This window comes from Equus caballus, chromosome 6 (genome assembly GCF_041296265.1).
Source record: "Equus caballus isolate H_3958 breed thoroughbred chromosome 6, TB-T2T, whole genome shotgun sequence".
Taxonomy (NCBI): domain Eukaryota; kingdom Metazoa; phylum Chordata; class Mammalia; order Perissodactyla; family Equidae; genus Equus; species Equus caballus.
The window spans coordinates 60,468,029-60,493,534 of record NC_091689.1 but is presented as its reverse complement, the minus strand read 5'-3'; the positions used below and the strand labels follow the sequence as shown (position 1 = coordinate 60,493,534).

Below are 25,506 nucleotides of genomic sequence, written 5' to 3'. Positions count from 1 at the left end.
TTTCCACAATTACATTTTTTTATGTTCAATGAGCTGATGACACTACCATCCTTGGGATGATCTAACATATAGCAAGCAAAATGAATTATGTGGCAGCAGTGGCAGGGTGGGGAGAGGGTGATTGAGGCTCCAAAATCCTGTTTTTGCTGAAATATTGCTGAAATACTGAATTAACTGATATAAAAAGTTATTATTATGTTTTTGGTGAGGAAGATTGGCCCTGAGCTAACATCTGTTGCCAATCTTCTTCTTTTTGCTTGAGAAGGATTGTTGCTGAGCTAATATCTGTGCCAATCTTCCCCTATTTTTTGTATGTGGGATGCTGCCACAGCATGGCTTGATAAGTGGCGTGTAGGTTCATGCCTGGGATCCAAACCAGCAAACCCCAGGCCACCAAAGTGGAGAGCAAGAACTTAACTACTACTTGACTGGGCTGGCCCCCCTAGTTATATTAATAGCCATGTATACCATCCTCCCAATGCTCTGGTCTCCCAGTTTCTTGCCTTCTTCCATCCCTTGGTCTGACCTCCCTCACCCCATGGTCATGCCTATCAGTACACACTTTTCTAATTCTCAATTTTGAACATCTCTCTCTTTGTAACCACCTTTTAATTCTTAAAACTGCTCCTCTAATAAACTAACTCCAACAAGCCTCAGGCCCACAGGGCTCTTCCTCCACCTTTCCACAGGCCATCTCCATTTGCACGTCCTTGCTTCCTTTCTCATCATGGTCTTTCGTTATAACCACTCCTTTCATATACCCTGGACTTTCTTGTCCCTTTCATCCTTTCTTGTTTCAGACAAACAAAAATGCTTTCATCTAACCTCTGCCTTTTCTGCACCTATACCCAAAGATCTACACTGACTGGAGGAAATCATTGGAATATGCAGACTGGGCTCCTTTTAAATTCAAAAGCACAAACTCCCAGGGGGCCTCCAGTGCAATCCTACTCTATTTTACTAGTCTGTTTTCCAGGTCAGTTTATTCTCTCAGTCTTCAAAACTACTAGTCCCCATTCTCTGATCTCATCTCAAGCCTCTTCCTTGTTCCTCCTCACCCTCAGCTGATTACCTTGCTTTTTATTTAACAGAGAAAGTAAAAGCATTAGGAAAAGAATTGCAATGCCCTTGCCTCACTAAAGCTATGGATGTACTCACCTTTTACCAACATAGACGACCCTCTCTTCTATTCCAGAGTAAAACTTTGTGCACTTGTTCACATCCCTTTTCATCTTACCCTGTAATTGTTCCCCCTTCTTCCTGCATTACCAGCTTCCTTCATCTCTGCTGGATAATGCTCATCAGCACACAAGCGTGCTACAATATCTAGCACTAAGCATAAGCAGAATTCTTGATCCCGTATCCCTGTTGGTTACCACAAATTTTCTCTGCTGTTTTTTTTATAACATGGCTCCTAATAAGAATTTTTCCTACTGGCTATCTGCACTTCCATTTCTTGCATTTTTTTCACGATCCTTTGCAAAGCAGCCTCTTTTCCTCCAATCTTCATGCATTATTTTTGTTAAGAATAATAGCAACCCGTACATAAAAAAATCCAATGGTTACTTCCTAGACCTTAACTTCCATGACCTCTCAGCAGCCCTTGACACAGTTGCCCCTTCTTGATACATTCTTCATTTGGATTTTGGGATACTACCCTCCCTTGGTTCTTCTCCAATCTCATGGGACCTCCTTGTCAGTTTCCTTGATGGGATTCTCCTCCCATTCTTGGTCTCGGTAGTTAGAGTGCCTGAGTCTTGGTCCTAGGATCTTGTTTCTACCTGTACTCAGTCCCTAGAAGATCTCAACAGTGCCATGGATTTAAATGCCACCTATATGTTGTTAATTCCAAAATTTACGTCCTTGGCTCCAATATTTCTCCTGAATGTTAGATTGTATATAAAACATTATCGCTGGATAGCTAATAGGTATCTCAGACTTATGGGGATAGAACAAATTCTTGCTTCTCCACTTCCTCCAACCTACTTTTCCCTAGTCTTCCCCAGTTTGTTCAGTAGTACCACCATCCCCCCAGAGCTCAGGCCAGAACACGGGGATCATCCTTAAATTTTCTTTCTTACATAACACATTCAATCCATCAGTAAATCCTATTCACTTTGCTTTCAAAACAAAACAGAGACTCAGATCGCTTCCCACTTCCTTTAGCATCACCATCCTCAATCAACCTACCATCCCGTGAAGAACTGTCATAGCCTTCTGTTTTCCCCGATTCCATTCTTTTCTCCCCAAAAACATGTTCTCCACACAACAGCAAGAGGGATCTCCTAAATGGATAAGTCAGTTGTACAATTCTAATGCTTAAGTCTCTCTGCTGGCCTCTCAATACAATTATAATAAACTCCAAAGTCTTTACCGTGAACCACAGGGTCTGTATTATCTGGACCATGCTAGCTCTCTCATTGCAATTTTTACCTCTCTCTTCCTCACAGTCTCTTGCTGATCTTGTACATGTCAAGTATGCTCCACCTCAAGGCCTTCACATTTGCCTGTACTTGCCTCGATTGCTCTTCACCTATCACCATATCAGCATGGCTTGTACCTTCAATCTTTATTCAAGTTTCTGGTCAAATGACTTCCAATGCACAATATCTGAACTAGTCCTGCTTATCAGCCCCTGCCCCTTTTCTTTCTTTCTTTTTTTCATCTGGTTATTCTCATCTATGGTCTTCCCTTTCCCTCTCTGGGAGCACATCAAGCCAAGCTATGGGGGCAGTGCAATGGGGATCCCCAGATAGATCCTGCATTACCAGTTACAGAGATGTAGGATGATCAAAATCCCAGTTAACGAAGATGAAGTGTGCTTGCTTCTTCACCAAAATTTAGTAATGGTGGGCTCTGCTGAGGGCCTGAGCAGCATACCAAAGAATTTGTTGTTAGACTTTTCTTGTGTTTCCGTTTTTTGGATTTGCAGTGATTGGTCAATTGCATTCTATGGGAGAGACAGACCCCTGACCTGGTGAGGCTGGAGGTTCAGATGTTCACGGCAGGGCATGGTCCAGCTTAGTGACTGATCCCTTTCAGTAGCTCACATACATGATTGAATAAATGTTGTGGCTCCAGGAAAATGCTCACTAGATTGACTACACTTTGTAGAAGTGAAGTAGGGTTGTTTATCATCCACATCCTGATCACAGCTTTAGGCTTGGTTACTCTATGATATGTGGATTTCTTCACGACTTAACTATTCTTGCAGAGAGGGTGGCTTTTGATAAGAGGAGAGGAGCTCTTAATGGTGAGTCTTCTTCTTCTACTCATGTCCAGTTTTTAAAGATTCACAGGGGGGTTGAACCTTCAAATACTTGGGAGGGAAAAGTCAGAAACCCCCTTCCCTTCAAAAAAATTGTTTTGAAATTATTTCAGATTTTCATAAAAGCTTCAAGAATAGTACAAAGAATACCCTCCTAGTTCCTTTCACCCAGATTTCCAAACATTAATATTTTATCATCTTTTCTATATTTGTCTTGTGATTTATTTTTCTTCCTAATGCTTAACGCTTCTTCTATTTTACGTATCTACTTATTTATTTATTGTTTCTTCTCCTATACCCATCCACTCACCCTCACTGGAAGCTAATGAAAGCAGGGCCTCTATCACTTTTGTTCACAGGACTGTCCTCAGAGCCTAGAACTGTGCCCGACACATATCATGAATATATACTGACTAAGAAAATATCATCCCTCCTCCTTAGTCTATAGTCTAGTTTTAACAGTAACCTTATGATGTAAGCATTGGAAAATTAGTAATAGGATGAAGTTTATATTTTTATTCTACGGTCTGTTTCACATGTTTTCTTTCAATAAAATTGGAGGCTGGTGAGAGATCAATAAATGTTTTTGATAAATGGTAATGTTGATCTTAACCACTTTCTTAATAAGATAAAGCTATCATCAACAATGGAACAGTGATATCTGAAACCCTTTTTCTCCTTATGAAAGATTTTAAATTAAGAGGCTAAGACCTGTTGAGATGGAAGCTAATGTGGAGTTTTGAGATGACTTCCTGTAAGTTGATGAATCTGTAATCTGGCAAATATGGAAGACTTCTCCTTTTGAGTAGACAACATTTTATCTTAAGGTAGAGCTATATCTGTGGAATAAATTATAATGAATAATTTGACAAGATTTGGGGTCAGAGTAGAATTTAAACAACTGTAGACTCAGTTTACCAGTCTGTACTCATTTTAGCAAAAGTTAATACATTTGTTTCCTTTCCCTTCCATGTCATGCTGTTGGCTGACAGTGAATCTGTGGTCAACTACTTAGTTCTTAAAAATATAATTAGATGTTAACCCAGGTCACCATAGTTATACGTGTATATTTTTAAGACCTGCATGCAAGTCTTTATATGTTTTCAGTTTTAGGTGATTGAATGATTAAGCAATAAGGCTTGTATTATCTGCTCCGTTCCTAATTCTCCAATCTTATCTTGAGCCGTACCTCTCTCATTCAGTATATTTCAATCAACTGGTTCTTTTTGTTCCCCAAACACCCCAGCTCTTTCCTGCCTGGAAGGAATTGATACCTAGAATCTCTTCCTTTAAAGTTCTTCATTTGGTTAACTTTAATTTATTCTCTAGATCTTTAAACTAAATGCCACTTTTTTTGACAAGTACTTTCTGAGTCCTCCTCCTCACAGCTCCTCACCTCAACTCTAAATTAGGTTTCCACTTATCTTTCCTTTAATAGCACTCTTCTCCCTTATTAGTACTAATCACAATTTGTAATTACATGTTTATTTTTAAGCTTATTTGTCTCAGGTCTTCTCTGTCATACTCTAAGCTGTATAAGAACAGGCACTTTATCTGTTTTATTCACCATGGAATTTTCTTTATCAAGCATGGTCTAAATATTTGTCAAATGAATGAAGAAAGGAATGAATTCTGTTCATATATTTTTCTCTTGTCTATCGGGGCATTATGAGAGACTAGGTCAAAAGCCATTCTGAGGGTGGATTAAAAGCTTTGGAATATCATAGACTGAAGCATATTATACAGTCTGGTTCCCAAATGTTTTCTTTCAATGAAACCAATAGACGATTTACCCTGACAGGTCGATCAGAATGCAAAGCATCTCAAAATTAGAAGTTATTTTAGAATCATACAGGCATTCTTTCATGATTGAAGCAACTGTCAGTCGGTCTGTGTCTTAAAATTCTTTGTAAAATGAGAAAGTATGGAAGCTAGATTTTGTAATGGAAGAATCGGACAAAATTGTTGCTAATTATGGCATTTGAAGGATCACAACAGTCCTAAGAAAATGCATTCTTAGAAAATTAAAATGTAACAAAATATCAATTTGAATTTCGAATACATTATGAAAAAATATGTACATTTATTAGGTGTGTTTATAATCTAGTACACATAAAATTGCTTTAAAAAATCATACTCACTTAAAAATAAGCATGAAAGTTGAGGCGCCTCCCAATGCAGTGAAAAAATGATACATGGTTTGCACTGCCAAATAAAAATAAAATTTTCTTTTACATTTATCATCTCTTGGGCATTCACCCAAATGAGCCGAGTTATTTCCATTCTGGAAACCAGTTGCTTCCACACAACTACAGTTATAAAACACCTAAAAAACAGTTTTTGAAATATTACAGAACATATTTGCAAAATCCGACCAGGCTGTAAGTACATTCCATTATATTTAAAGAAGTCTCATTTATCCAAGCCAAAATATTTACAGTTTTTAAAGAAAACAGTCTAAAAATACAGTTGCTTAATAGTTGAAAAGCAAAATAATTTTCTGGATTCTTTCCTAGACAAGAAAATGCAATTCACTGTTAACATTTAATTCATTTCTAATTTAAAAAACAGAAAAGAATAGAAGAAGTTAGTGTGAAATTCTGTATATAATTTTCACATGAATATAAATTCTTCTTACTATTTCTCTTCCACTCACTTTTACTTTCCATAGCACACCTACTGATGCTCTTTAACAATCTCTATAAGTGTCAGGGACAGTGCCTGTGGAGGGATTACCCAGGGAATCCAGAAAATATAGTAGTTTGAGATGGCCAAAACCTGGGCTTGAGCTACCCATCGGAATGGGGCAGAGTCCCAGGGAAAAGAGGCCAGGCAGGGGTGCTGGAATTCTACTTTGGTTAGCCAGCACAACATCCTAGAGCATAATGACAGATTATATGATAGATGATGTTATTACCAGAGAGGTTCAACACAACAGAATACCCTAACAGTTAGACCACAGAAAGTGAAAACTTAGGAACAAATGATTTTAGAGATTTAATTTGGCAGGGAGTTGATGCAGATAGGTGACTTTTATAAATTCTGTTCTGAGTCTAGGCTAAACTAAGGTTTAAGGGAAGTTTGAAGCTGTTAGTGCTAAAGACCAATTATTGAAAGAGAACTGACGAAGAATTTGAATCCATACTTATTGATGGCCAAGCTTTACTTTTTCACTAGGGATTATATGGAGGAATCCTTTATGTAGCAAGCCTACTGGCCAATAAAATCAAACTTAGGCACAAAAAACATTATTTTGAGTGATTTAAAAGGGATGGTTTATTACTAACGATTTGGTAAAAGAACTCACCAGTAGCTCACAAATGGTATAGTCATTGCCAGTATTAAGAAGATGATGTCTCCATAGCAGACAGAGCTCTCTTTAAGATTCTAACTTATGTCTCTTCCAGGTCTTCACTAATGTGCAAAGTGGGATCAAGGATTAAGTGGGGGTACTCTCAGTGAAAGGCATGATAGTCATGAATATGAGATGTGGGTTTTTAAGCATAGTCCTTGGGCCATATTTGTACAAATTTATGGCCCAGCATCATAGAATCTAGGTGCTTTGCTCTTCAAAGTTGTCAGTGCCCTTCAATAGTAAAATTAGTAGGACTATGGACAAGAGAAAGACGGAAAAATTTTGAAAATCAAAGACAGAAGGGTATGCTAGAGACCAATGATCATAGCTGATTGTATTACCTATGCTGGTGATAGCAAAAGGGTCCAGGAAATGCTCCCCAACTTTGTGAGATATTCAGTAGATTGGAGTAGAATAGAGAACATCATACTGGGAGAACCCATAGTTTGTGTGAAAGGGAATATTTTGAGTAAAGAAGCAGTTGGCATTTCTATGGGAGATGTTAGCACCAGGTAAGCAGAACAGCAAGTTATACTGGGTAGAAGAAGTGCCAGCCTTGGGCAAATCAAAGCTGGAAACCAAGATTTGGATAGTCAAGTGAACATGAAACATTGATTAATTTCTTGGAAAGTCAAAAGGGTAATGAATCTAGAGATAAACTCATCAGAATCTATATGCAAAATTGCATATTGATTGTTGTCCTGGAAGGCAGGAAGTGCTGACAAGGGGTTGGCTCAGGACTTTTCTCTAACTTCTGAAGGGTAAAGTATCTCCAACTTAATGGAAATCACATACTTTAGTCAAATGAGATGCTTCCTAGAGATCCTAAATGCAGTTAGATTCTAGAAGGTCGTATTCTTATAAACTTAAGGGGAAAAAGCAAGAGTAATCTCAAATGAGAATTCAAGCAACAGGAAAACCTATTTGTGTCCCAAGCAAGATTTTACATGAGGCTTTGTTTACACAACATCACAGCCATCACAATGACAGACAATATTAAGAGTCTTTTTCTTTCATCTTTTTGCTGGAGACCTTAGTTATAGAAAGATTTGATAAGTAATTGTTAAATCAAACTTGCAATTTTGATTAACGAGAGGAGAGGAAGTAAAAACTAATACTCACTATTGGCTTTTTATTGCCACTTGAAGAATTGCATCCTGCTAGACAAGGTGATACGTAAGTGATTCCATTGTACCCACAGACTGGTTCCCATTGATTTTTATCACAATTGCAGTCTGAGTTGCAATAAGAAAGTGGTACATTTATATGAGATGCCACTGGATTATTTCTGAAAATATATGATAGATATATATCAAAAAGAGAGACAGAGAAAGAAGAAGGAGGAGGAAGATGAGGAGGGAAAGAGAAGAGAAAAGAAGGGAACAGAAGAGGAGAGAGGAGGGAAGAGGAGAAATAAGGGAAAGAGTGTCCTTTAATTAGAGAAATTTGATGAGTGATGACACCAACATGGCAAATTTTTTTTTTATGCTCATTAACTTTTTCACCCTCCACCTTTATCCAGACATGATTTATGACCTAGAGAAAGTAAAACATAAAAAAAGAACCCAAAGAGGATAAGTAAGACTTAGATGAGAGGTCTTTGTGATTCTATCAAGAAATTACTCATTAAATAAGTCATTTCATTTTTCTGAGACTCAGTTTCTCTTCAGTAAGATAATGACATTAGGTTAAGTTTCCTCCCAGTTCACTGTGAAGTCTCATGAATCTGTGAATGTTATTTAACTATGTTGAATTTATAAATCTATATTCTAACTACATGAGAAAAGAATTCGACATGGTCAAAACAGAACCCCTGAGGATCAATTTGTAGAAATCAATAACAAAAGAATCAGTTGAGAAAGACTAGGAAAACTCCATAAACTTTTCAAATAAAACCACAACATACTTTATAATGATTTACTGTAAACACGGTTATAGCCATAAAATATAATCTTATAAAATGGCTAAAATTGCAAAATAGATTATTTGTATGATTAATTTTCATCTTATAAATATTTAAAATTATTCTTCTGTTTTGGGTAAAAATCTTGATAATTATCGAGGACTGATGAATTATTCTTAAATAAGAAAGTAATTTACATAAAGGAAGAAAAAAGTAGATTCAGAAATTCTATTATCAATAATTTTACTAAAAAGCATCTAATACCTAATTCTGCTTGAGGACATATGAAGACATATGACTGGGGGTGGGGACATAATGATTAATAACCAAGGTCAGACATTACAGTCAGATACTCTTATGTTCACATTAGTTCTGCCGCTTCACAGCAATGTGACTACTCTTTCTAAAATCAGTTTTACCATTTTTAAGTCATAGACGATAACTCAACCTAGTAGGAATTTTTTGGAAAAAAATTAATTGGCAGTTCTCAAACTTTTTGTTCTCAGCAGTCCTTCACACTCTCAAAAATTCTTGAGGTCCCCGAAGGTTTTTTGTTCAAGTAGGTTATATCTATTGATATATGCGCTATTAAAAATTAAAACTAAGAAAGTTTTAATACATGACAAGCACATATGTCATTACCCATCAAACTGAGGTTATCATTACACATCTGTAGCCTTAGAAAACGTCATTATACACTCATGAGAAAATGAGAATGAAAAAGGCAAACACCATCTTGGTATTACTATAAAAATAGTTTAGAATTTGTTGACCCTCTGATAAAGTCTCAGGAGCCCCTATAGACCCTCAGACCACATTCTGAGAACCTCTGCACTAATTCATACTTTAAAAATTTATCCCACTGACTAGAATTTCACAAATGCTGAATACATTGATTCTATTTGCTATTATTAGACTATGAGTTCCACAAGAACGTTGGTGTATCCTATAAATCTTCTTGGGCTCTAAGGAGGCGCTCAGCAAAATTTTACTGAATGAAAAAAAATCCCATAGAACTCTAGCTGCCTTCTTTTAAATAGATGGTGCAGCTATTATACTTGTTTTCAAGGAACTGGCTTTAGGCTAAAGCCTGCCCTGACAACCAGGGGGCCCTTGGAACAAATGATGTCGTACAGCATTAGTGTGAAGTCTTTGTATGACTTCAAACAAGTCCATTTCTCTGGGTCTCAACTAATAAAGGAAAAGGATATGACTTTTGGGCTGCATGATCTCTAAGGTTCTTTTACCTCTGAAGTTCAATGTTCTAGGTACTCTGTACTTTGATTTACCAGAGAGAGTGATGGTGGATAGGCGTAATCAACAACAGTCAGGATTAGGATGAAGTGGGGAGATAATTCAAGACTAAATTGGCAAGTCTCCAAGAATTTAGGTAAGGAAATGTGGGAAGATTTGACAAGTTAAAATTGACGCCTCATAGGATCCAGAGTTTAAAAGCTCAGAGCCAACAAGCAGGACTAAGGAGTATGATTACTGAACTGTGATCCAAGAATCTTTCTTTGTTGCTTAAATGTGAACATTCCTATGCTTAAATTGTTACCTCTATTCAGGAGATGATAAGAAATCTGCACAGGAATCTTGCCCTTGATATAGGGTAGAGAGCGTAACATTAGAAATACTTCACAACACTTGATAATAATGGAAAAGGTTTTCTAGGGTCTAACATTTTACTATACATAGGATATGTATTAATTTTACTTCTAATGAAGACAATGGAAGAAGAAACAGTATAAGCTTGCAGAAAAGGAGAATTCAGTACAATGTGAGGAAGTGTTTTATAATAAAGATTGTTGTTTAAACATCAAAATTAACCGTAAAGATCATTCTGTTACTTTTGGAAAATGTCGTTTATATTCCTCTTGTGGTCCATCCAAGACTGTAGTGGTTGAGAGTAAGAGTTTTGGAGTCAAAAACCCCAAACATGTCAGAATCTTATCATTGCTAGCCATGTAATCTGTATCTAAGCTTTGCTTTCTCTATCTATAAAATGTGGATAAAAATGCGTGTCACTCATTGCAAGCACCCGTAAATGGTAGCTATTGTTGTTACATTCTATGTTGCTTTTCTTTAAGGAAGGAATAAAAGGAGGGCTTTTTGAGACCTTAAGAAATGGATGTTTTAAGAATAAAGTTGAAATTTCTCTCAATTAAAAGAAAGCTTAGTTAAAATTGCTATCTGCCGTATTTTCCTTATAGAGTCTTCTACATTGCATAGTTTACACATTATGCAATTGATAGATACAAACCCATCATAGGTCAAGGTTAGGCCGGCTACTGGTTTGCTTTCACAGACTAGCGCAAAATTTAACAGATGAAATGAGAAGCTCACTAGGCTGGTAGCAAATGAAAATTTGGCAAATCCAAGCAAAGTAAATTTGAATTTTTTAGTGATATATCCTCCTGTAAACATTCCAATTGAAATAGTCGGTATGGCTGTCATTCCTAGAAATAAGAGAAAAAATTATAATTACATAAATATGATTATTCTGAAATGTCTTTAAATATGAAACACAGTCTATACCAACCAAATTCATCTACTTTTATTATTTCTTAAATAGAAGGCTGGCAGGCCAGAATGGAGGTAGGGGACCAGTGTACCATTTGGGAGAGACAGAAATAATTTATTCCTGCCAGTGCTGAGGGTTTGGTTTCCCCAATAGCAAACAAAAGGCAGTGACTGAGATACTTGTATGTCTGAACAGATAGTTTCTATGAGGTGCATTTTTCTTTCTGAAAAACAACAAAACATCATTGTCCTACCTATGAGACTTTCATTCTACCATCTAAAATCTTTTACATCTCCTCAAAATGAAGAGTTCTGATCCTTAAAAACTCATTCCAAATTTGCCCAGTACTTTAGAATCGAATACTTGAATTAATATCTCTTCTATATTCATCCAAACACATATATACTCTGAGATGATAAACAGACCTAGATAGGGTACTAAAAATGACCAATTCTTCTTATAACTTTTTCATTTCATTGTCCTGCAAGAGTCATTAAAGACGAAGACTCCTCTAACAAAAAAATTCAGCTGAGAACCTTATTGGGAGTCAAACAACTTTTACAGTTTAAATTTTTATCTTAAGTTCAATAATAGCATCATACAGAATTACTATTTTCTTGTTCGCTTATGACCTATTTGCATACCACTTGATAAATTCAGTTTAATGTATCAAGTGTTTAGTGAGTTTCTACCATGTGCTGGGCACTGTCCTGGATTATATACATTCTAAAGAATGTAATAATAATAATAATACAAGATTCTGCTCTTAAGAATCTTCTCTTATCCTGGCGTGGGGAAAGAATGATATAAGAAAACCTCTCTCTCATAAGCAAGTCTCAATACGTCCTTGGAAATAGATAATGTAGCACAAAACCTCTCTAAAATATAACATTTGTTTTGAATTATGCAGATATCAACAATGACTTAGAATTGATTTTTCTCTTGGAAACATTAATGTCCTATTTTTTGCAAGTAGCTGGATCCTGATTCCTAGTCTATGAATTATGGAATTATAATAATTATGTTACAAAAGGATTTATCTCAGGACCTCAGCACTAAATGATAAGATCCAATGATGCAGATATCATGTCTAAATGTCTCATTTACATGCAACTTTTCCTTCGGGAGTTCATCTCAAAAATAGCATGAGATGCAACTTCAAATGCAGAATAATGATGAGATCAGAAGATTGGCAAATTTGCTAAGATTTGCAAAAGAGTAAATGGAAATTATATTCATTAAAATATGAAATTGCCTTCACAAGAAAATGTCACTTGGAACTCAATTATTTGGTAAAATTGCTTATCAAGCAGACATAAACAATGTGACTTACCAAACAACATGTTAGTCTCAGACGCTGACTGACCATACTGCTGTTCTACATATTTGAAGGCATAAGTAAAAGCACCAATAAAACTGCTGATTTGTAGCCATGTCAAAAACAGTACTATCATGTATAGGGGATTGGTAAGGATGCTTTTCAAGGACTGGATGAGGCCTATAATAAACATCAAAATAAAGAAAATATTATGGTGCAGCTTAAATACCTATTAATATCTTAATCTTGTAAATATAAAGTTTATAAGATTTAAAATTACATAAATTCATAACACAGAAAGTCACAGGACCCTGCAATCCTGCTCTCAACAGCTTTTTGTATATTTCTTCTGGTTTTTCCATATGTACCTTGATATTTAGTTAGTTAGTTCATTTTACCCCCAAGTGGGATTATACAAACATGCTGCTTCACAACTTCCTTTGTTCACTTCATATTTGGTTATTTTAGCACTATACCATACAATTGCATACATCATTCATTCATTCATTCAACAAATATTTGGTTTTCAATTGGATACCAGACAATATGCTAGATGTTCAAGAAACAAAAGTGAATAAGACATGCAACGTCTCTTATTTATTAAAAGTTAATAACTTTTGGGGGCTGGCCCCGTGGCCAAGTGGTTAAGTTCGCGCGCTCCGCTGCAGGCGGCCCAGTGTTTCATTAGTTCGAATCCTGGGCGCGGACATGGCACTGCTCATCAGACCACGCTGAGGCAGCGTCCCACATGCCACAACTAGAAGAACCCACAACGAAGAATACACAACTATGTACCGGGGGGCTTAGGGGAGAAAAAGGAAAAAATAAAATCTTTAAAAAAAAAAAAAGTTAACTTTACTTTCACTACTCCACCATTTCTGTGCAATGTGAAAACTGTGCTGTTACCTCATTGTTTCAACTATCTTGCTCTGGCTACTGCTGGATCATTCTCCAGATTATTGCTCCTAAATTGTTCTTGATTAGCCCTCAGGGCTTATGTGTGACAGGGAAGGCACTATCAAGTGGGCACGATCCTTATTCACGTGATTGATCCTGATAATCGTTACCATTGTTGCTTCTACTTCATTTTTAAATATTTAGGTGGACAAAATTTTTTCTATATAATTACCAAGAAAATAATCTTACTCTAATTATCTAGAGAGAAGCTTCCTCTGACTTCCTTCTCCTTACTCCTTCTATCCACCTAAGAAGAGCTCAGTTGCCCAATTTATAAGCATTCATAATTTCTTATGCTAACTTTACCATAGTACTTAAACACTATATTGCAATTATCTATATGTTTCTTGATACAACCCACTAGATTGTAAATTCTTGAAAAATAGAAGGAATATTCTATCACAGAGCACAGTATAGTGCCTGGTACTATTTGTGGATGAATAAATAAACGAATGGATGAATGGAATATTACAGTCCTTTTAACCCTCATAATTTACATTATATAATTTGGAAATACATATACGGTCTTTGGTTTACGAGTTACATATATTTTTAGCCTTTCATTTGTTTCTCCCTGCTAAAGACCTCAAACCTAATCTTCTCTTCAGAGAGTTGGTGTGTGTTCAGAAAAAATTTATTAGTAGAAATCTTGGAAAAATAATTCAGCTAAATTTAGTACAGAAGAAAGCTAACTCCAGTTGATTGGATATGACTTAGTTTGGAACACTCACTCCTCCCTTTTACTGGGATTAACAATTCCAAATTGACTATAAATGTGAAATACTTACCAGTTATGTGCTCAGTAAGCTTTTGCCTAGGGTTGGTCAAATTAGTCGTTTGACTTTTTTCCTCATTTGTTTTGAGCAAATGTGAAGATATCGAAACTTTCCTTTCTTTCTGTGGTTTATCCAGACTTGAGGGCAAGAAAAAGAATGGTATGGAAGAAATAATGGATAATAATCCAGCCACAAGGAAACCAAGCCACCAAGCACCAACCCAGCGAGAGTCGCTAGGAGTTATTCTGATACTTCCTAGAATAAAGAATTAGAAGAGGCTAGTCAAAAATCATTTTGAAATGCAATATATTCTAGGCAGTAATGGTAATGATTGCTGTCCTCCACAGATGAAGAAAGTAAACTACATTTCATCAATTCCAAGACATTGTTTTCTTTTTTTCACACTTCGTCACCTCTAAAATCAGGACAAGTCTAACATTTAATAACATCTCACAATTACTTTTGTCCAAGACTCAGTCATGACATTGTTGTCTTTGCCTGAGACTGTGTGAAATTGGTGGCTTTCCTAGTGACATGACTGGACAACTACCATTATTGACCATTTAAGCCTGCAAACCGTTCAATAACCAATTATGGAAGGCACATGAATCTTCGTTATTGTCTGAAATCATCTTTTGGCACCATTTGCTGAGGTCAAGAAAGCACTAGCAATGAAATTTACAGCAGTTTGCAAGAAATTCTCAGAGCCAATATGGGACTTTTTTCCCCCATAAACTTCCATTTCCAACTCACACAGCACAAAGGATGATATTGGCGAAGATATGCATACAACGAAAATCTGAGTTTAAAAGTGACCCAGAAGAGCTTGACTCTAAATTTTAGGGATAATTTAACCATTTTATTACAAGTATGTTTTCCTTTAAAACATGCATGAGTGATATGTAAATACTGCAAGTACAAAGGAGTTATTTCAGTGAGTATAAAGTAAACATTCTAAGTAATAAGAAAACTCAACAGAGACACACACACACAGCATGGACATTCGAAGCACAATAATGGTGCCATTACTCGTTGATTTATAAGAAAACTCACTAACATGAGAAAATATTGACTTGATTTAAAACTATATAGAAATAAATTATTCATTCTATTTATTGAAGTGGTTATCAAGTATGCACAGATCTAGGTTTAAAATTGATTTACATGATCATATTGTTCCATAATCAGCAACTCAGACAGACTTCAAGAAATGATTGGTAAAATCAGCGATTCCACCTACGTGCTAAATATTTAGTCATCCTCTGTCAGAAACGTCATTTTGGTAACATTTTTCCTCCTTTATCACTGGTCTGCACATAGGGACTAGAGGTTATACTCTAGCTAGACGTGGCATGCCAAAGTATTTTTCTTGGCTCACACTCTGTCTTAAAAATTAGAAAATTCTACATAAAAATCTGGATTTCTGGATTGTCTTGAAAACTATTGGAAGATGTTGCCAATGCTGGACCCAAATTTCCGCATGAAAAGAACAGGTTGAGGCTGAATAGCGTATGTGCTTTTGGATGTTTGGGGAGGGCAGTCCATCACCAACCAATTCTTCCCAGTTTAACCACCACCTGACACTTTTTGCTCATGGATGTTATCTTTTTGGCTCCTCTAGGCATTGGAGTTTGCCAAAGAGTTCTTCATAATGTGTTTACCTCCTGCTCATGACTGAACAAGAGAAGATGTAAGAAGGTCTGAACATTCAGTAGCAGAAATGGAATGACCGTGAATTCTAAAATACAGTGAGTAGTGATTTCTGACTATAGGAAAAAGGTTACAAAACTACCATCCTAAAGACTTTAACCATTTATTTCTGTACCTCTAGCTATAAAAACAATGATGAACCTGGAGATGAATGAGTAAAACTGTATGGAATGAGTAGAAATGTACAGAATGTGAACCTTCTCTAATTCACACATCCAAAATAGAAGATATAAAACATTTCATCAGGTACTTGCTTTAGTTTTATATTATAAAACACTTTCAGGTTTGTGGTTATTACTGGTGTACTGTGATGTCTACTCTATTTTGTAATGAATCCTTTGATCTCCTTGGAGATCTATATAAGTCCTTTTGAGATAGAAAATCAGATTTGTTTATTCAGAAATACTAATTACATATTACATGTTAACATAGATACAATCCTGTTATGTCCCAAAAGAGATGGCAGGTAAGTGCACAAATGTGTATGACTCATCGTGATACGGGCTACAATAAAGGCTTGCTTTTCGTGATTAATGGGGACACTTTGCGCCAATGGAAGGTGGTGAAGTAAAGCTTCTCTGAAAAGGAGCCACATTTTGGAAGAGACTTTAAGAACTCTGCAAATAGAAAATGCAAAGAAAATTTTCTAAGTGTAAATACAGGGACGTGATATCACAGGGCACCTTGAGAGACCTGTAATTTGTTTGCAGTTATTTTGAACAAAGTAATCTAAAGCAAGTTTGTTAAAATTTTCTTATTTTGTACTTAGTTGTAAAAGCTTGGTGTAGCTAGGAGATGAATTTTGTTTTTATTCTGATTGTTAATAGGTTTATTTGCTATTTGTAAGTTTTGACGAATAGTCAGCAAAGGACTTTTGAAAGAGTGAATTCAATTATTTGGAAAAATGATGTTCTGTACTTGAAAAGCATTTATCATGTTACCTTGTTCTGATTGTACTTACTCAGGTCTACATATCCAATATCCACCCACATTTTAGCAAACTGAGATGCCAGGAGAAGGCCAGTGACCGGACCAGCCATTGCCATTGCATTCAAACTACCTGAAAATATTATACAGAAATTTTATCAGATGCCAAAAATATATAGTTCTTATTCAATATGTTTTTAAAAGTAATGTTACAGAATACATTTCCAAATAATTTTTTTAGTAAGTAAAAGAATAAAATTAGAAACACTATGATTGCAAAAGTAGACCCAGAGAAAGTAATCATAAAATCTAATATTTTCTGTACGTTACCTAAATAAAAAGAAGAATGTCCTTCTTTAGCAAAATCATCCAAGTAAGAAATCCCCAAGGGTCCTATGGGGGTTTCCCCAATTCCACGAAGCATATTACCCATTAGAACATATATCCATGCATATGACACAGATTCCTTTTCATGACCTTTGTAGACAAGATAGTGTTTATTTTAAACATTAATTTTAGCATTCCTGTTAGAAACTCAACTACTTTAAGTTTTTAATTATCCCACTTAAGAATTTTGCTTTTTTCTAATTATGAGTGATTTATATTCACTTTGCAAAGTTTGAAAATATAGAAAAGCACAAAGAAAACAAGCGAAAATTATCTATAATCCCACCTCACACAAAAAACTACTTCAAATATTTATATATATCTTCCACATTTTTAGTTCATGTAAAAATATGAATAATATCCTTTATGTACATTATATACATTAAATGTCCAGTTCATATTATAATTTACTTTTACACCTGTCATACTATGACAATTTCCACATGCTATTAAGATTTCTTTTTTTCTTTTGTGAGGAAGATTGGCCCTGAGCTAACATCTCTTGCCAATCTTCCTCTTTTTGCTTGAGGAAGATTGTCGCTGACCTAACATCTGTGCTGATCTTCCTCTATTTTATGTGGGATTCTGCAACAGCATGGCTTGAGGAGTGGTGCTAGGTCCATGCATGGGATCCGAACTCACGAACCCCAGCCTCCAAAAAGCATGTGAACTTAACCACTACACCACCAGGCCAGCCCCAAGATTTCTCTTATATCAGGATTTTAATGACTGCATAGTAGTCGGCTGAATGAAAGTTTCATAATTTATTTAATCAATCTCTTCCTTTTTACTCACAAAATATTTCTAACTTTTTATTCTGTTAAACAGGGATGCCAAGGCTATAATCATAAATAAATCTTTGTGCACACTCCTGATTATTGCCTTAAGATTAATCAATAAAAGTAGAATTGCTGATTTAAGCACATATGCCTATTTTTAGTCTTTACTATCCTGAAAAATAACCTCCAAAAATTCTAGAAATTTATCTAGAAATTTATACACTGCCACCAATATACAAAAGGTGTCTTTTTCCTCTACCTCATTTCTCTTTTTTAACCTTTTCCTGTATAATAGGTAGAAAAATCTTTAGTTAGTATTATAATGTGTAATTATAATTCATGATTTGTGTTATAATAGGTAAAAAAAATCTTTAATTGGTGTGATAATTTCTATTTTTCATAAAAAGTAAAGTTACATTTTTTATATAGTTATGCCACTTCCCTCTTCCTTATTTTAAATGCATATATTCTTTACCAATTTCCTACCAAAATATCCTCTTTTCTTATTACTTCTAAAAGCTCTTAAGATATATTAACATTATGTTTTGTCTTATACACATAAGATGCAGACGTTTTTCCTGTTTGCTTTTTTAATCGACTAATGAATATCATAATCATTTTTTACAGATGTAATTAAATTGATAAGTTTTAGAATATTTTTTAGTGACTATCAATTCTTACCTTGTCCTACTATCTCAGGTGATGTTGTATTGAGTAACAAAGTTTGATCCATTAAGCAGGTTGATAAGCTTGATGTTGAATTCTCTGACGGATTAACAAGAGTTTCTTTTGAATACCTGTAACTATAAGAACATCACTAGATTTAAAATTTCCATTATCTACTGAATATTTTCACTTTTCCAAGAAATAGGAATTTTCCTCTTTATTTGCACCATTCTCTTCTCCAAATTATCAGAATCCTCTTTGTCAACTTCCCAGCCTGTATTTTAGGGTAGGTGATGGGTGAAAGTAAAATGAGAGTGCCCACTGGGAAATATTCAATACCCCCAGGCAAGGAGGATTATCATGTTGCTATCCTCCTAGGCGTGCTTATATTTGGCCAAGCTATGAAGCACTATCTTGGTTTCACGCTTTTGTTAAAAAAAAAACTAATTGTATCTATCCATCCCTCTGAATTGTCTTCAAAGATGATCCCAATCTAAACTTTCTGTTAACTTTCTGATAACATATAATAAACTTTAGAGCAGTGTTTTCCAAATCATTTACAGTGCACACTGATTTACCTACATTTTCTATCAATAAGCTGTCTGACTTTCTTTTATGGATACACATGCTTCCCACCTCCAGCACAGATGCACACTTTCATATGCCTGACTTCATAATTTAGTTAAAAAAAATTCTAATTTATTTCAATTTGATGAGAAACAACTTAATAAGAACAACAGAGATAGGGCTAGAATAAGGACAAATGCTGATCCCCCAAAACACTGAGACACCCTATGCTATGAGCTCCAAGGCAGCCTACTGTATGCAAGGCATTATGCTCAGTTCCAAAGAGCTAGAAATAAAACATACAGTTTTTGTACTTAGGACATTTTACACTCTCTAAGATAAACATATATGATAAAATAGTGATAAGTTTAGTATATGAGGTCCTGAGTTGTCATGAAGTAAAAATGGATGGTCTGCTTTGCATGGAGGTGGGGGAAGGGGTGAATTAGAGAAGACTTCACAATGAGGATTACATATGAGACGAATGTTGAAGACAGATAGGAATTTAATAGGTAGATGAAGAAGGAAAAACACCGAAGCCTGTAAAAAAAAAATATGCAAAGGCATGACATATTATGGCACATCTGGAAAACTGTAGGCCAGAGTGTGGTCCTCAATCGTGAGGAGCAGTGTAAGATGAAGGTAGGAAGATAGCCAAGGACCAAATGCACAATAAGCAACCAGCATATGGAAATAAGCTTAGAAATTAATCCATAGGCAAGCAGCATTCAATATTTTTTACTGTGACCAGCAGTAAGAAATACATTTTGCATCACAACAACAATGCATACATATGGACACACATACATTCACATATATATATGTACAACTAAAACTAAAGTTCCGCAGAATAATATTTGTTTCTACTCACATTGTTTATTGTATTTTATCCTATTCCATCCTATTAAAAAATTGTTCATATTAATCATCTGAATTGATTTACTGGTCCACTAGTGGTTCAGAATCTGAAGTTTGAAAAACATTGCTCTGGGAAATTGGGAGTTTTAAGCAGGAGTAAAATAATCAGATTTGTGTTTTAAAATGAATTCTCTAGTATGGAATATGAGTTAGAATAAAGTTGAGACTAGAGGCAAAATGTCCAGGTCAGAGATGAGGAAAGCCTCAACCAGGTTAGGGACAGTGGAGATGAAAGGAGATAGACAGGAATTGACAGATAGAAGGTAGAATAAGCAAGATTTGATGACCAGCAGTCATCTGTTTTGAAATAAAGAAAAAGTTTGGGATGAGGCCCTTGACTTTGGTTTGAGTTCCTTTGTGGCTAAAGGAATCATTATTGAAAGAGTGAGTGAGAAAAATCTGAGCTGATTTTGGCACAGGGATGGATTCAGTTTTGAATATACGGATGGGAAATACTTGTAGGATGTTAGACTGGAGATACCCTTGGGGTGGTTGATTATATAGATCTTGAGTGTAAGAAAAAGTCACCATGTATAGGTGTTAGCTGCATTTAATGCTGCATACACTCCATAAAAATGTTCTAGAATGAAAAGTGAATAAGATTGAAGAGAGAGCTTAGGGGATACTCACAAATGGTGTCAGCAGCAGAAGAAAAGAAGGGGTATAATGAAGAAGCCACAAAGATAGGAAATAAATCAAGAGAGAGTAATACAATGAAAATAAGAAGGAGCAGTACTGGGAAGAAGAAAATACTCATAAGGGTCAAATACTATAGACAAAAAAGAGAGATTGGTATGGAAAACAAAAGACATGAATGTTGGCTTTGGGAATGAGTAAGTAATCAATGTCTTTAGCAGAAATTGCTCATTGTCTCTCAATATCCATTCTTATCTCCTTCCATTATAATAGAAGGTGAGATTTTTAGCTAGGAGCATGGCATCCTGGAATAAAGTCTATTTTTTCCAATGTCTTTATATCTGGATGTGAGATATAACAAAATTCCGACCAAGGTGAAGCTAGTAGAAGTGTTACACTTCTGGAAATACTTCTTAAGCCCCAGCCTGTGCGCACTCTGCTTCTTCTTGGTTGTTCTTCTTCCCTTCCTCTATTCTGTTTCCTGGAACAACATTGCCACAATTGGGACCATTAGGTCGAAGCCATGCGAGGCAGAGAAATATGATAAAAAGAAGCAGTAACCTACCATTCCTGGGCTGGCTACATTAACTTTTTATGTGAAAAATAAGCTTCTATCTTATTTAAGCCAACACTATTTCAGGTTTTCTGTCATTAGTATCCCTCTAATCAGAACTACACAGTGAACTTAAGAACAGTCTCAATGGAAATCCAAATGGAAAAACCCATACTGCAGTGGGTTGAGTGATGAAGTCTTATTGAATGCAATCAAAATCTTGTAGGCAAAGACACGATGTATGTATGTTATACTAGAAAGCCGTAAAGCGCTCATTTATTTCCTATGAACCTGTACACCTTATTTAGTGCTATTCATATGTCAAAGTCAATGAAATCCATGGTGGATAAAGCAATAAGATAATTATTACCTAGAACAATATACTCCATTTCTACACATACTTAGTGGGTATTCTTCTCAAAAGGTGACTGCTTATATAAAAGGAAAAACAATGAAATTCTACCGTTAACTTACAAGTAAATGATAATTAATGGCACAGAAGAAATACTTACTATCCCATGAAGAAATGTGGCAAAGCAGTCAAAATACTTCCAGTTCCCATAATCAAGCAACCAATTCCAATTATCTTTGGTCTGTGTAGTTTGGATCCAAAGTAACTCACAAATACAATCACAAACAAATTTCCTAGAAAGAGAACAAAACGATTTTGATATGATTCATTATAGAAAACATTGACTGAGTCCCATTTTGTGTCCATTAGAATGAAAGGCCCCAGAATGAATAGAGCATAAGACATGGGACCTTCCCTCGAAGGTCATGTAACTGAATCGAGAAGGTGAAACTCACATTGAACCACTCCGTGTAAAGTTGTATGGCATTAACAAGCAGAATAAGTTTTCAATATGAAAGAAAGCACTTGAATTATTTGGCTATGTTAGTGAAGCAAAATTTTTTTGAAGAATTTGGAGTTGACTGGATTATATTGGAATGAGGAAAATCCTCCTGATCTGAAAGAAAGATATTCATTCATGCATTTACTCATTCACTCCCAGCATACTTTAAATTTCTACTAGGTATCTGCCATGTTGTTAGGAGCCAGAAATATTAAAAAAAAAAAGAATAAACCATGGTATTTGTTCTCAAGAAATTTACATACCAGTGATAAAAATAGATAGATGGAGAGAGGTGCTGTTAGAACACAGAGAGGGGAAACTTTAATTAATTAAGGTTTTAGGAAAGTTTCCTGTAGGAGAGGCTACTTGAGATTTAATGTTGAGTATAAATTATTTAGATTAGAAAAACAAAGAAGAGTATTCCAAGTAGAGGGAGTCACAACCAATTCTGAAACATCTGGAGTTATATCTATAATAATAAACTTACAATGACCAAGAATTACCGAACATTCGATGGGAAAAAAATAGCATGAAATAAAAGCAGCAAAATGAACTGGCAGATGAAGTAACCCATGAAGAAACAGTCAAATAAGGAAACTAAAAAGAGGAGACGCTTTGACAAAAATCCAGTTAGTATCTGTAGAGGTACAAGGGTATGTTGCATCTGTAAAATGAGAACAGGCAGACTAAAAACAAGGAGAACAACAAAGTATTGTTGTAAATTAAAATTATTGTAGAAAATGTACATATTGGAACCTGAGGAGATAGACGAGACGGTGTCAGAGAAGACTGATGAGACATGAAGAAAAAAAGTAGAATTTTCAAAAGAAAACTTACAGGAAAAAAATAGCCAGAAAATTTAGTATTCATCTTATACATGTTTCAGAAGAAAATAGAGGGGAAGAAACAAATTTTTAAAATAGAAAATAAATTCCCTGAGCTAAAGAAAGACTTAAGCCCTTAGATGAAAATTTTTATTTTCTGCAGTATAAATAATGTAAAAGATACAGTCCTAGATAGATGCTGGTAGAATTTCTGAAATTCTGGGATAAAGTGGAGGTACCTACCAGTACATGACAACGATACTGATAATGATCTCTCATACACAACATTAGATGCTATAAAACAGTAGATAAATGTTTTAAGTGTTCTAAGGACAAAAGATTTTGTACGCTTAATTCCATACTCAGACAAACTATCACTTGAATATGATAGTAAACTAAATACATTGACCCACAAACAAGGGCTCAGAAAGTAAGTATGACATGTGTTCAATTATTTCTGGAAAAAAACTTAAAGATATACTTCAGAAAAAACTAAAGATGAGAGCTGAAGTCCTAAGATTCAAGAAACAGTTGTAAGAAAAGAAACCACTAAAACTTTTAACCATGTTCATCTAATTGCTATTAAATAGCTACAAAGTTTAACAAAAATATTAAGAATCAATTCCTTAATAAAAAGAGGCACACGGTGAATTAGGATTTAAAGCTAATAATAGTCTAATACTAAAATTCTAGATGATTTCATGAAACTAGGGAGGTGAAAGAGTGAAGGATATGTAGGATGTAATGTTCTCTGAAACATGAAAAGGTAGAATTCATAACAAAAAGATAAATGTCTTCCTTTGTACAATTATTTTTAAAATACTCAATAGCTAAATATATTTTAAATAAGGTTAAAGGATAAATTTATAGAAAATATCTGGAATCTATACAACATACATAATTTTTGAGTCCTTTTAAGTCATTAAAAAATTTTTTAAAAAAGGAAAAATGGGCAGAGGTAATGAGCTACCAATTTATAAGAGAAAATAATGTTCAATAATCATATAAAACCTCACTATTATTGGAGAAATCCGAATGAAAATGAAGACAACAAAGCAGTATATTCAATGTACTAAAAAAAAAAAAAAACACTTTTACCCTCAATATTACATCCAGTTAAACAGTAGAAACCTAACAGAGGTTGCTCCAAAGCTGTTCCTCCCTCCTCAAATCATTGGAATCATAATCCTCTCTCCAACCTTTTTTTGCCCTAGGACACCTGGAGAGAGGAAAGGTAAAGCCCTGGAAAGTATTAGTTTGCAAACAAGTTAGTATAAATCAGGGGTTTTCAACTTCTGCACTATTGACATTCTAAGCTAGATAATTCTTTGTTATGAGGGCTCTCCTTGGCATTGTAGGATGTTGGGCAGCATCCCTGGCCTCTACCACTAGATGCCAGTAGCAACCCCCTCGCTGAGTTATAGCAACCAAAAATGTCTCCAGATTGCCAAATTGTCCCTGGGGGACAAATTTACCGTGGTTGAGAACTGGTAGTATAGAGCATGTATGGCAGTTTTTACCTCTGTAAATCTGGTTACTAAGTAATAATCAAAATAGAAGTAAAAATTACCCATTTCAAAGCTTCCATCAATTAAGCCAACAACAGAAGATGTTATGTCAAATCTCCTTTCTATTTGAGTGATGGAACTTTTCATAATGACTGCATTTAGTGCTTTACAAATAAAGCTGAGCGTCAGGGCTGCGAAGAACAGCTAAGAAAAAGTAGAAAGAAAGGAAAAAATGGTTAATCAAAGGACTACATAATGTTTATATGCACACAGAATTAAAATAGCTTTTCTTCTTTACTTGAAAACATTATTTTTATCATAAGAAGCATACCCACCTTTCCTCTATACCAATTGGTATTTCTTAGCCCTTTTAACATTATTATCACTATATTGATAAAGCATCATTTTCTAACTTGGCGACATCAGATTATTAGAGTAGTACAGTCAAGGTTGTTATTTTTTTCTTTAAAGATTTTATTTTTTTCCTTTTTCTCCCCAAACCCCCCCGTACATAGTTGTATATTCTTTGTTGTGGGTCCTTCTAGTTGTGGCATGTGGGACACTGCTTCAGCGTGGTTGGATGAGCAGTGCCATGTCCGCGCCCAGGATTCGAACTAATGAAACACTGGGCCGCCTGCAGCAGAGCGCGCGAACTTAACCGCTCGACCACGGGGCCAGCCCCAAGGTTGTTATTTTTTAATTAATGTCATTAACTGATTTCTAGGAAGCTAGATAATGGTCTGAGATGGCCATGATGACAATTTATTCTTTTTCCCAAGTAAATAACACAGACTAACTATGAGGGGAGTGTCTAGACATTCTCAAAGGTAGCATTTCCAGGAAGCCGGCTGAAAAATGGAACTTTTTCACTTATAAAACATCACTATTGTTGGAGAAATGCAAATTAAAATGAAGATAACAAAAACAATATACTCAATGTTCTTAAAAAAAATGATTTTTAACCCTGGTGGTTATAGATATTTTATTTTCAGTTTCATTGTAACAAAATTTAGTGATTCATTCTTCTTACAGCCCATATCCATATCCATAAGTGAATTCCTTTTGCTTCTAGTATT

General features: G+C 35.2%; 1 protein-coding gene across 4 annotated transcripts in view; it reads right to left on the bottom strand.

Annotated features, from left to right (window-relative positions):
- SLCO1B3 (solute carrier organic anion transporter family member 1B3) overlaps positions 1 to 25,506 on the bottom strand; it is a 77,560-nt gene that overhangs the window by 8,750 nt on the left and 43,304 nt on the right. For 3 of the 4 annotated variants that reach the window (XM_023642201.2, XM_023642200.2, NM_001317251.2), the window contains 10 exon segments: positions 24,493 to 24,634; positions 21,757 to 21,889; positions 18,586 to 18,707; positions 17,069 to 17,215; positions 16,773 to 16,871; positions 14,114 to 14,356; positions 12,384 to 12,548; positions 10,790 to 10,985; positions 7,746 to 7,911; positions 5,410 to 5,594 (listed from right to left, as the gene is read on the bottom strand). In XM_023642201.2, coding sequence (XP_023497969.1) covers positions 5,410 to 5,594; positions 7,746 to 7,911; positions 10,790 to 10,985; positions 12,384 to 12,548; positions 14,114 to 14,356; positions 16,773 to 16,871; positions 17,069 to 17,215; positions 18,586 to 18,707; positions 21,757 to 21,889; positions 24,493 to 24,634 — 1,598 coding nt within the window. 4 annotated transcript variants of the gene reach the window in all.